The following is a 12,464-nucleotide window of genomic DNA, read 5'->3' as shown; positions in this document are numbered from 1 at the left end:
CCAAATTTTACTGGAGAGACAATATATCCATTCTGGGTTGGGAATGACTTGGGATCACACAGAATAAGGTAGAGAATGCCACGAAGAGAAGGGATATCTGGATTTTTCTACTGGACCTGTATAACCAGTCATCTCATATCAATAAATAAAAAAGAATGGAGGTTATGTGTAAACTATTTGATTTCCTCTTTACAATTGCCAACTATGTGTTAATCTGTCACATACAATTCCAATTAAAGGTTTTTATTGTGACAAAACAGAATAATGAACAATAGTTATAGAAACTAATTATAGCTGTACTTATTTGCTTTCTCCAAACTTTTCATAAAATCTTTGCAGGGGGAATAAAAACAAGCAGTAAAACTGGATAATAAGTGCTGAAAGCAAATTTTCTTGGCCTAATAAGCATATTGCCATATGGCCTAGTGCACTGTGGATGACACAGCAAGGATCTGTGTCACAGTTCATTTGTTCTGGGCAAGATATGGCCTGTGGGGGCTATAGTGATGTCAGTATGTGCCATATATCTACTTACATGTGGCATTATGGTTGGTTCTGCTGTGGCATTGAATATGTGGGGGGTTGTAGCGTCTCCGTCCATCTTCGTCTGTCTGTTGCGCTTTTTCCTCAGGCTGACTGATGCTGGATCAGGGGTGTACAATGGGCTCAGCACGGCACTGGCTCACTGAATATAAAGGGATGACACGTTCACATAGAAAGCTAAATTAACTTTGTGTTTTACAGAATGGTAGAATAACTCATAAAATAGAGCCAATCTTATTGTTTCAGTACGCCCCCCCCCCAATTGAGGGCCTCTTTAATGCATGACAGATGCATTAAACATTATAGGATGTCAATCATGAACTAAGAGTTGAAGTTTAATGTAAATACACAAAGTTCCAAAAGCCAAAAAACAAATTACCCCTGATTGCCACTGACATCTGTGGTAGCTGTGCCATTTGTAGGCTGAGTGGTTGGAGCACTTCCTCTGCTGCTCACGTCCTGAAGCATGACATTTTGAGATGTTATTGCTTCTGTACAGGAGGCAGAGCTGTGACCACACAGCAGTGTCACCTCTGTGAGCTGCTTTCGGGCTAAGAATTGAAAGAGGAAAGGCAAAAATAATTGTAGGAGAAAAACATGCTAAAACAAACACTGCATAATCTGACTAAAGATGATGCTATTAGCCAAATTTAAGAGCTTCGAAGCAGCTGCATCACCTGCTGTAAAAGTGGGAGAAGATTGCTGACTTCTCCAGTCATTGTATGTAGGGAAACGGCATTTCAGTAGATGAGCATAAGCTGACCTGAAGTCTTTGTTTAAGGCTCCGTAGATGACAGGGTTGAGGGCTGAGTTGGCATACCCCAACCACAAAACAATAGGAAATTCTGGTACTATGCCAGGGTCTGGATGCTCCTTGAGACCTAGCACTGTGAATAATATGAAATAAGGCAACCAACAGACAACAAAAGCTCCAATCACAGCTGCCAATGTCAGTGTGGCTTTGTGGTCTCGCAGTGCCACAGCTGTCACACCAGAAACCAGGGTAGTACTTGTGGAGGGGCTGTTCCTGCAGTTATAGCTGGTGATGCAAATAGGTCGGGCACTGATAATTCGCTTGGCCTGTGCCCGAGCAATGCGAAGAATTTGAAGATAGATCCAGCACATAGCCAGCAGAGGCAAATAGAAGGTGAGAAGAGAGTCTGTGAGTACATAAGGCCTGTTCAGCTCAAAACGACATCTCCTCTCAGAAGCCCAGGGCCCGTGATTCTGCACCGTCCCGTTAACAGTGTTCCAGCCCATCTGGATTGGCAAGAAAGACACAGCCACTGACACTGTCCAGACACTCACCAACGCTATAGCAACTCTCCATGGCAACACCAGAGAGGCGTATCTCAGAGGCCTGGTCACTGCCAGGTACCGGTCCACGCTAATGGTGAGCAGTGTTAGGATAGAGGCCGTGCACAGCATGACATCCATGGAGATGTAGAAGTTGCAGAAAACTGGGCCAAAGGGCCACTCATCACTGAGCTGGAGGAGAGCAGAGAATGGGAGGACCAAGAGGCCGAGCAGGAGGTCTGTCACAGCCAGTGACACAATGAAGCAGTTAGTGAGGCAGCGGAGGCGTCGTGAGGCGCAGACAGCTAGACACACCAGCACATTACCACCCACAGTCAGGAGGATGAGGAGGGACAGGATGACACCCAGCATCACTTTTGACAACATTATTACTGGTGCGTCACTGGAGACAACGGAAAGTTTCTGCTGTTGAAGCTGATTGTGAACCCCAGTTTTATGCTGTGTCTTTTACTTCAATGGAAAATGCTCACTCTTTAGGAAGTACAGGGACATATACTAGAAGTTTCAAGTTGACAATGTAATTTTAAAATCTTTTGTTGATGCTTCTTAGGTCCCTTTTTAAAAAAGATCTTCCAAGCATGCTGTCCTTTCAGCTTTGGCTGTCCACGAACATGTTTATTTCCCAGAAAAACACCTAAAGAATCTAATGCATGATATCCTCTTTTTTTCCAAAAACTTTCATCCCAGAGTAAAGCCGGGTAGTCAGCTTTCCCTTCTGGACAAACACTGGAAGGTGCAACCTTTTTCCTTCTGTTGGCTAGTTGTCAGCGTTGCCTTTAATGCCATTTTCTGCAGCTGTAGTGACACCTAGTGGACAAAGATGATAAGTACAGTTAGCAAGAGAGGTTTCTTTGAATCTTGTTCCATTATCAAATGCAAATTACATGGCAATTTTTCCCACTGAGCTATATAATTTTCTGGATTAAAAAAGCCTATCAAATATTAATTTATAGTAATCTGTGAAGGATGTTACACATCTGCATTTAAATTACATTGAAAACATGAAAACTCAACAAAACTAATGCATTTATAGAATGTAACATATTAAAGTTTGACATGCTGAAGAAAAATCAATTTTACAGCAATCAGTGAGCCATGTGGTCTGCAGGAGGTAGATACTTGATTACCTCTAATGAGAAAGCTTGGCTAATCAAATATGAAGGGCTCATGGTAAAAAAATAAAAAAATAAAATATCAGACACCACAATCAACTGGAAGCAAAAAAACATGATCAAACTCCAGAGAAGGCATAGATTGTCACATACTAGAAGTATTGATAGAGTCATCAGAATGGCTTTTAAATAAGAAAAAAAAAAAACAAGATTGTTATAAAAAATATGTGGAGGCATATTTACACACATTCAGTCATTCAGTACTAGTGTGCATTGAAATCACAGAATTCACAGAGTTTTTCTCACATATATATTTATATATAAAAAATAAAAGACTGTGTCCTTTAAATGCAAATGAAGCCAGGAACAGGTGTTGATAACAGATGAGTTGTGTTCACTTGTGTTTCCAAGTTGTATTACATTTAATCATTGAGCGCTATGCGTGTAAGCATTCAGTGACGCTCGGTCGACATAGTGGTTATTGAGAATTTGATTAAATATGAAAATTTAGATGAAGTGGGGAGTGTGTATGGACATGCTGTGTATATGGACAAAATTTAACCTTAGAATATATCAACCTTGCTCATGACAAAACATTTTTTATTTATAGATGTGGTTTCTCAATAATCTTGTACCACAACGTAAAAAATTATTGGGATTGTTAAAATGCATTCAGGCTCATACAGTTTTGTATATTCATCCAACTCATATCCTAGCTGCTTTGTAAGCACTGTAAATAGTGCTTACTGTATACAGGGGCTTCTCTGTAAACAGTGCTTACAGAGAAGCCCCCTATAGGCAATTAGCTACTGCATGAGCAGGTTTCTTCACCTAAACTTGAATAGCAGCTATACTTTTTAATGCAAGTTTTGTACTTTGCAGTTCTCTTTTGATAATCTTTATGGACTCCATGTTGTTTTTTTCATCCTACCTTATAAATAATTTAATTTGTCCTGATCATTCATCACTGATTGACCCTTGCGGCAATTCTTGAATCCACGTTAAGGTCGGATTCAAGAATTTTCTCTGGACAAACCTGCTTATCTTTTTATCTTTCCATGTTTTGTCATAAGAGTATAAAAACCTCTATTTCTGGGATAGCAGTATTTTATTTATTTATTTATGTTGCATTTTTTGTTCACAGTTGTCATGTCATTGTTGAACCTGAACTACACAGGTTGGAATAAGGGAGGAAAACAGTCTTTTGCTATGGTGACATCAAATTACTGTGGAACCACAAAAATGATATTATTTGGCTTCCTACATGCCTAGTTTGATTGCTTCAATTTAGTCTTGCTGTTCTTTCAATATGTTGAATAGAATAGAATAGAATTCAACTAAGTAATGACCAAATCATGAGCAGGCTGGCAGATTAGAAAGTAATAGCTATGGGTGGTTTAATCAACTACTTTTTTAACTTCTTGTATGAGCTTCAGCTGTACTGCAATACTAATGCCAGCTTGTGTGTAACAGGGTTGTAACAGTGACTCTCAACATGTTTTCTAATTCATTAAATTGTCTATACATTGTTTTGTTAGTATCTATAATATCCATCACTTCAGTCAGTGAGATGTGGTCTTTGCTGACTGCTAGTTGTTTTATGTTCTCTGCATGTGTGCTCCTGATGCTATGTGGTCCTATTGGCATCAATCAAAAAAAAAAAACTCCCTGCCATGACATTAATCAACCGCTCTTTCCCTTCAGTATTTGTTCATCTCTTCTGGTCATTAGGAGTTGATTGATTGTGTTAGATGTTTTTTTCATTAATGTTAGCTAAAAATGTCACACTTGAACACAAGTAGAATTTGAAATATGCCTAAGATTGAAAAGTAAGCATTTACCTTCCCTCATTATTCTGTAAATATAAATACAATTTTATGCCAAGTTGTGGTATCAATAGACTCTTATTAATTCCACTTAAAACATGCATTTTTTACCACATTTTAGGGAGTCATAAGATTAGTGATGGCTGATTGACCTATTACTACAAATAAACATAACCTACAGTCATTTGCCACTTCCTAAGTCTCCTTGGTAGTATCAGATTAGACCTTTTTTTTGTACTTTAGAAATGTCCCAAATTGTTTTAGCATAGAAAGATCAAGATATTGGAGAGTGTACTCAGAGATTTTGGTCCATTTTATTATGAAAGCACCACAAATATATTCTATTTCAGCACATCCCAAAACTTTTGTATTGTTTTGAGATCTGGTGACTGTAGAGGAGGTGAGTGAGCTTGTTGTGATGGTCAAAAAACTTGCTTCTAGATGATTTGAGCTTTGTGACAAGGTCATTAGAAGATGGGTAATAAAGGTGTGGTCATAAAGGGATAGACATGATTAGCAGCAATGCCTGAATTTCCCCACTGTGGAACAATACAAGATAGTTTAGTGGCTGTGGTTTTAAACCAGGGCTCAGTTTGGATTAAAGGGTCTGAAGAAATTATCACCATACAACACTAAAGTCATCCTGAACTGTTTGATGCCATAAAGGATCAACCTAAGTTTTCATCATCACCAATGAAATCCAGGTTCATTGGACCAGGAAATGTTTTTATCTGTTAATATCCATTTTTATAAACCTGTTTGAACTGTAGCTTTAATATAAATTCAAATAAATTCAGTTCACCTTATTTACATTATAACATTGTAACAGGAGCACAGAGAAGGCTGCATATAGTTTAGTATTTTCACCTTTGTTAAATTTCAGTGCTAGATGAGCAAGGATATTTAATCTGTGCCTGGGAGAATATCTTTGAGTCAGTGATTGGTGGATAAGCTCTCTTTCTCTTGTTTGAATATGTATGTAGGTTTGGTACAGACAAAAGAGATGGACACCGACTTCCTGTCACGACAAGATGAAAGAGGTTTAGACATGATTAAAGTATCATCTCAACTGTATGACTGTACTGCCTTACAGAAATCTGAACTCTTCTAATCTTTGTCTTTTTCTGACCAGTTGGAGCATTTGAACATCTTCCAGAGCAAACACTGATCGTCCAGCAGCCCACCAGAGCTTTAAGAGGGGCTTGCAAATGTAAGTAATGACGGGGACATTTTATCTGGGAGGATCAAAGACTTACGAGGCACATTTCAACAGTTTTCATCATCAAAATGTTTCTTTCACTGTGAGCCCATTTTCAAAGTTTATGTCTTCAACATCACACACAAATAGCTCCTCAATTATCCAAGTTTAGAATACTGTGTAAGATACTTCAAGTATCTTACACAATAATATAACAGGGTCATATTATAATATTGAATAAGGTGCACTATGTGTTTCTTACTTTCTTCTCATTCACCATTTTTATGTTGGTAAGTACATTTTCTGCCATGTTTTTAATCCAGTTAAGATTTATTTTAATATTCTATCTCAACCAGACTCCCATCTGAATATGATGAGTCCAAGTCTAAAAGAGGGTAACAAATATCTTGCTTTTGTTATATTCAGTGATATACTCCTGTCAGACTTACTTCATTAAAAATAAAATCAAGTGACTCATGCTGAGACAATGTCTTTGCGCTGAAAAAAGGCAAAATGAGAAAAACTGATCGCTTATTTACGCTTGGCTATTTTAAACCTGACAATCTGATGTTTCTCATGAATGTCTTATTATTGTTGTCCCTCACAGCAAACAGCCACAACTGTCACTCCGTCTTTGTAATCACATTCAGGCTCACATGGTCACGATGGTCCAGATGGACACTCTCGCACGACCAGTACCATATGTTTGGTTAATGGGTTTTAAGGACAGTAAGAGGCTTGAAATAAGTGCTCTGTTTTTCAGGAAACACAAAGGCTGCGTTGCTTTCAGAGGTTTCCTGAGGAAGACTGTTTCATGTTTTTGCATGACAAAAAGATATCTTTGTGATTGTAGTTGTAAGATGTTCTCTGTGGTCTGACAGCTGAAATTGTTTCCTGGGTGTTTTTCCCTATGGAATCAAAGTTTTGTTTCAGCTGTCAATAATTGTCAAAGGTGTACACTTTTTCCCAAATCAATCTTTCACATGCAGTAGCATGATGTATCACCATCATTGACCATGTTCCTTTAATGGTTACACTCATCAATTACTTAAGGATATAATGTTCAAAATGGAGAAGAATCTCAAAAAATAACGTGAAATTTTAAAGCACATTTTTTATAATTACTATTTAACAGCTTCCTTTGCTTTTTGTCTATCCTCCAAAAAAGAAAGATGAAAATGAGCCCAGTAGGTTTCATTCGGCTTTATGGATACCCCTGCTGCTCAGAACATCTCTGGTGAAAAAGAGACCAATTTTGTGTAAGATTAAAGGCAAGCTTGAAAAAGAAGCAGCAAAAAGAAACAAAAGTCTGCAGCAGTGACGCTTTAGATCATATAATCCGAAACTGGAGTAATGAGGTTATTTATTACTCAGATTGGATCCGTTGCTTAAATTTTGGGATCATGCATCCCAGGTGTACATCCTTTGACTCTTTATGCTTTTAGCTTATTTTACAAGCCTGATTGGGTTTTATGAAATGAGTATTGAAGCAGTATCTTGTCTCTTTAGCTCAAAACTTTATCAAATGAGTCCTATCTTCTCTCACAAGTGTAGAGTAATTTGTCTGAACATGTTTATGTTGAATTAAGAAAATGGAAGTTAATTTCACACTTCGCTGATATGTCAGTCGATTGGGAAATGAACTTTTCAATTCCACTCAGACTCAAAAAACAGGAAAACAACTTTTAAACTATTCACTATACAATTAAATTTTCTGAAGACAATGTGATTGCTTCAAACTGTACTCAAAATGAAATAGTTTCTGCCATATTTGCATATTAAAATGTTCACACGGTAGTTTACTTTTGGTTATGAGAGGTAAGCTGCAAATATGGGTTCATATAAATCAAGATTTAACAGCTGTAAGACTGAAAAAGTTATTATGAAACTTACTGCACTTTAGCTATACAAAAGTATAGATAATATAGAGTTCTAAGAAACAGAAGTGGCTTTAGGTAATCAAATATTAGCTTAAGTTCTTATTGTAATGCTGCTTGTATAGGTCTATAAATTATGAAACCATGTGGTTTATCAGATAAACTATTTATTTATCCAAATGCATTTCAACATAAAACCAAACATCATGTTCCTTTTTCTCATTTGCTTCTATAAACTGGCCTTCTGCTGCGTTGTGTGTGCTACTGTTACAGAGTGTGTGTGAACGCGTGTGCTTGTCTATGTGCCCACATCTGTCTGCTTGTCTTTTCTTGAGTCTCTGGCGTAGAAAGAAAAATGTCTGGGATGGTGGGTTGCTTAGTAACCATTGTGTGTTTTGCCCAGTGTGAACTCTGGAAGTGTGAAATTGAAACACGTTGAGCAACGCGTGTTTTATCGGAGACCAAGAGGGGGAATCTAACAAATGAAATATTCATGCACACCAACAGCATGTATTTGTCGCACACACAGATGCGCTAACGAGTTCAGAGCAGGTAGGGATAATTGATTGGCTTCAGAGTGTCAGTCTTACTGCACTTTGATTATTGTAGTAATGAAGAAAGCTTCCACAAAAGCTTCCCGCATAAGGACTTTTAGTAAAATATGAATGGAGAAAAAAAAAACAGATTAAGCTTCAACCTTTCTCTTCTTACTGCACTTTAGCTATACAAAAGTATAGATAATACATGTTGTATGATCATACAAATCTGTATGTTTTTGCTGCCTTTTTTAAAGAGATGCTTCCTCTAAAGAGCTCAGCTCAACACATTACACTCTGACCGTGTCACGACACTAAACCACATCCTCCCAACATTTGACTGGTTCACTGCAGAGTCACATATCTTTCTGAGACGGGTTTAGTCTCCACTTTCAGACATGTAATTCACTTTCAGTATCTATGCTGCAATAAATACTCAATCAGGACATTCGAAGAATGTTGACATGGTAAGGTTCCAAATCAGACAAACCAAAAGAAGAACAGCAGCCTAGTGGTTTACTAACCTGTTCTCATATTGGCCACCTGACACAAACAGCAATTCATGTTCTGATGTTCAGTTCTGAAGGTTCCCCTTTTGTGTAATGTGTCATACATGTGCTTTCCTAAAAGGTATTTGAACCTTTGAGCTCATGTTTTCCCAAACCTTATTGAGTTAGTATGTAACTAAAAACTATGGAAACATTTAATATGTCTAAAAAAGGGGATAAAGGAACAACAGTCCAGCATGGTAAACGGTTTATTAAGCATCTGTTATTTGAATATTGGTAAAAATGTTGGGAACTGAATTCAGAGATCCAGTCTGCTCAACCCACTTTGTCGTTTTATTGCTTCACATAATTGACAATCACAAATTAACAAAGCATTTAAGATTTGAATGAATAGCAAAAGGGTTGCTCTGCCTTTTCATTTTCCCGTCTGTTTATTTGTATTTGCTCCACCTTCTTGTTCTTCTATCTTTCATAGATGCTTGCAATACATTATGCTTCTATGTGTACATTTTGTAAAAATCATCCAGAGATTAAAAGTCAGCCCATCTCCTAAGAAGTTTAAAACTTGTTTTTTCCCTTCAATAGCTTCATTACAAGAATATACAGACTGAATGTTGTAATTATCTCATCAAACCACCCTCTTTTGTGCATGTCTATTTTTAGTTCTCTTCTGTGTAATTCAAATTTGTACACATAATACTTTGAAAAAGGCTGACAAAACAAGATAAATAAAATCATTAAAATAAACCCAAGCTATAAAATAAAACAGAAACCTTGTTTTACTGGTGTGGCATTTTCACACCAGTTTCACAAATGGAAATCTGTGAATCTAAATTCACATCACATCATTTTCTCAAAGACACCTTTAGGTTTTTTGAAGTGAAATATTCTTAAAAAAAAAAAAAGAAATTGTGTTTTGATTTGAGTATTCCTGAGAATACTCAAATCTAACCACAGACTCTGACCTTTGTCTGCATCTGCATTTGAATACAAATAAAAATGGGAAGCCTGCTGAATCTCAGCAAGTGAAGAAAGAAAAAAATTTAAGCTTTTGTTTTTGTGGATACAATTTAGGAAATAATAAAAACGACATATCACAGATTATTATTGGAATCAGTTGTAAAATTATTGCAGTACATTTATGTGAATTAGAAAATAAAATAATGAAAAAAGCATCCTGATGCTGTTGTACAAATGAGGAAAGGCTGAGAAACAGAAAAGCAATAGCAGGACAGTCCTGCCCTCCATCCGGCTGTTCAAATCTGACAACACATTGTGCATAAACCAATCGACAAGCATGAATGTTTCTACTCACCTCGGGGCTGCTTTTCCCTCACTGTGCTGAGACTCCTGCTACTCAGTTGCTCTCCCAGAGAGAACCACAGTGTGTCTCATGGAGAGTGTGTGTAATGGGGGCTTGAGAGAGAGAGAGAGAGAGAGAGAGAGAGAGAGCGAGGAGCAAAAAAGTGCCAGGAAGGATCCTTGAATAATCCTCTCTTTCTCTGTGTAACTTTCGCTCTGATTTTGCTCTATTGTTCAGATTTTACACATCTCCTCGGATAATTTGCTTTGGCTAGGCTTGAAATAGCTTACTCATTTTTCCTGCCATTTCTTCAAACCTGCTTGTGCAAGCTCCAACAATTAAGCAGGGTCTCTTTGACTATAGGCTCCTTACTATTTTTATCTTTTAATTCAGGCAATTTGCTATTTTCAAGTTCTAATTTAGGTGCTGGGGAGCTGAGGTCTTTGGATTTACATGAGTAATATCTTTCCCCTCATGTCTTATAACACATATAAGTGCACTGTAAGCTGGAACAATTGTAAAGAATTTGGGACATATCTTTGAAAATCAGTCACAGTTCCAAGGTAGTGATGTTAGCAATAGAAAGGTCCTTTTCCTGAACCTTTCAATCTATTTTTCATGCGCTGACGCTAGTGTTGTGACGTGCCTCCTTTTTTCTTTTCTTTTCAAAGACGATTCATCTTCAGACCTCAAGGCAAAGTTATCATTTCTCTTTTTATTGCCTTTGTCCATTTTTCTCACTTTTTTCTTATCATTCCACCAGAATGAATTCAAGCTGAACAAAAAATGTCTAGTTTGAATCCAACCCCTTTCTGTTCGTGGTCTTGTTCAGATCTTAGCTGAAGGTGAATTAATTAATGCTTTCTCTCTTTTTTTGTCACCCGCGTCTCTATGCCTTTATCGTTCCGTCAGTCCATCTCTGCCAATTTCTGGAAGTTTAGCTTTTCTGTGCTCCTTGAGACTTCTCCTGTGAGTCTTAATAACAAGGTTTTAGTTTTGTTCTGCTGCAAAACCCTGAGAGATAGCCTATCTTTACCTCACATTTCTTTATTCTCAAATACTCAGAGGTTTTCCTACAACTACCAGGTTTCTCTCTCCCTTTCAGAGGTTTTTCTGGAGTTACCCTGCAGCATTCATAATGATATCATCATGAGTGTCGAATCCATAGTGAGTTGCTATATGTGACGAGAAGAGCACCTTTGATATATCAAACTGTGACATACATATGCTGCATCTGTAAGGGTGTTTGTGACTTCTTTTTGGGATATTCTCTGCTGTGAAGGGTTTTTCTTTATAGAGTATCAGTATAGACTATAGGAGAACAAACAAGAAAAAAATGAAAGTGTAGGAGTAAGAAGAAAGAAAATATAGTGAACAGACTAAGAAACAGAATATTTTGGAAGTATTTGTTCGCAAAAATAGTTAAAGTGGTCCCAGAAGAACGTCCACTTTCTATGTCAGAGACTTGCAAACATATCCACATCTTCCCACGTCACAGGCACAAAGCTCAGTTTAATATATACAGATTTTATGCAAAAGACCAACATCCAGTTTGACGAACACCGAAGTGAAAGGAAGTAATGCATATTCAAAAAAAAACAAAAACAAATTTTGCAGAAGAAAATCTAAAAAGTAAGGCCTTTGTCATGGAGAAGTGCTTATTTTGTTGTAGAAACAGCAAGTGTTTTGGGGGTATATAGTTTCACCCAGCTTTTCTTTTCGTCAATGTTTTTATAGATTTTGAACAACATTTGAACATCTCCTATTCACAATCTAAGCTATTTTTACAAGTTATTTTACATTTAAGATAGAACCTAAACACAGTTTTGAAGGTTTAATAAACCATTAAATTTGTACTTCTGCTGCTTTTTATTGGTGAGTGCATGTGAATGTATTGGAGTAGTGGATGCCACAAAAAGAAAGTCTTACAAAATGCCATAACTCTCACAGTTTCTTCCACCTGAGCTATGGATCTTTGTAGGGAATCTTTAGAGTTACCTGGGACTTTGTGGCTGTTCCTGTGATCAGTTCTCCCCTTACCTGGCTGGCCTCCTTAGATTAGGTCTGTCTTGGTCGGTGTGCAGTTCTACTATTCTTTTTTCTGTTTTAATCAACTGTGTAGTGTTATCTGAGAGATTGAAAGCCAAACTTCTCTGCAGCTCTATGTCTGTTTATTTCTTGATCTTCATAATGCCATTTGTTCACTAACAAACCTCAGACACATTCACAGCACTTGATTTATG

The 12,464-nt window shown here is 37.3% G+C and overlaps 1 protein-coding gene across 1 annotated transcript in view; it reads left to right on the top strand.

The window, feature by feature from the left end:
• Positions 1-2,020: 2,020 nt before the first annotated feature.
• LOC129362977 (dedicator of cytokinesis protein 2-like) overlaps positions 2,021-12,464 on the top strand; it is a 112,522-nt gene continuing 102,078 nt past the window's right edge. The window contains exons 1-2 of the mRNA XM_055034832.1: positions 2,021-2,234; positions 5,931-6,008. Coding sequence (XP_054890807.1) covers positions 2,099-2,234; positions 5,931-6,008 — 214 coding nt within the window. The 5' untranslated portion in view covers positions 2,021-2,098. The remainder of the gene's footprint in view (positions 2,235-5,930; positions 6,009-12,464) is intronic.

Source organism: Poeciliopsis prolifica, unplaced genomic scaffold (assembly GCF_027474105.1).
Source record: "Poeciliopsis prolifica strain line A6 unplaced genomic scaffold, Auburn_PproV2 SCAFFOLD009, whole genome shotgun sequence".
Taxonomy (NCBI): domain Eukaryota; kingdom Metazoa; phylum Chordata; class Actinopteri; order Cyprinodontiformes; family Poeciliidae; genus Poeciliopsis; species Poeciliopsis prolifica.
The sequence above is the reverse complement of the archived record's forward strand: the minus strand, read 5'-3'. Positions and strand labels throughout refer to the sequence as shown.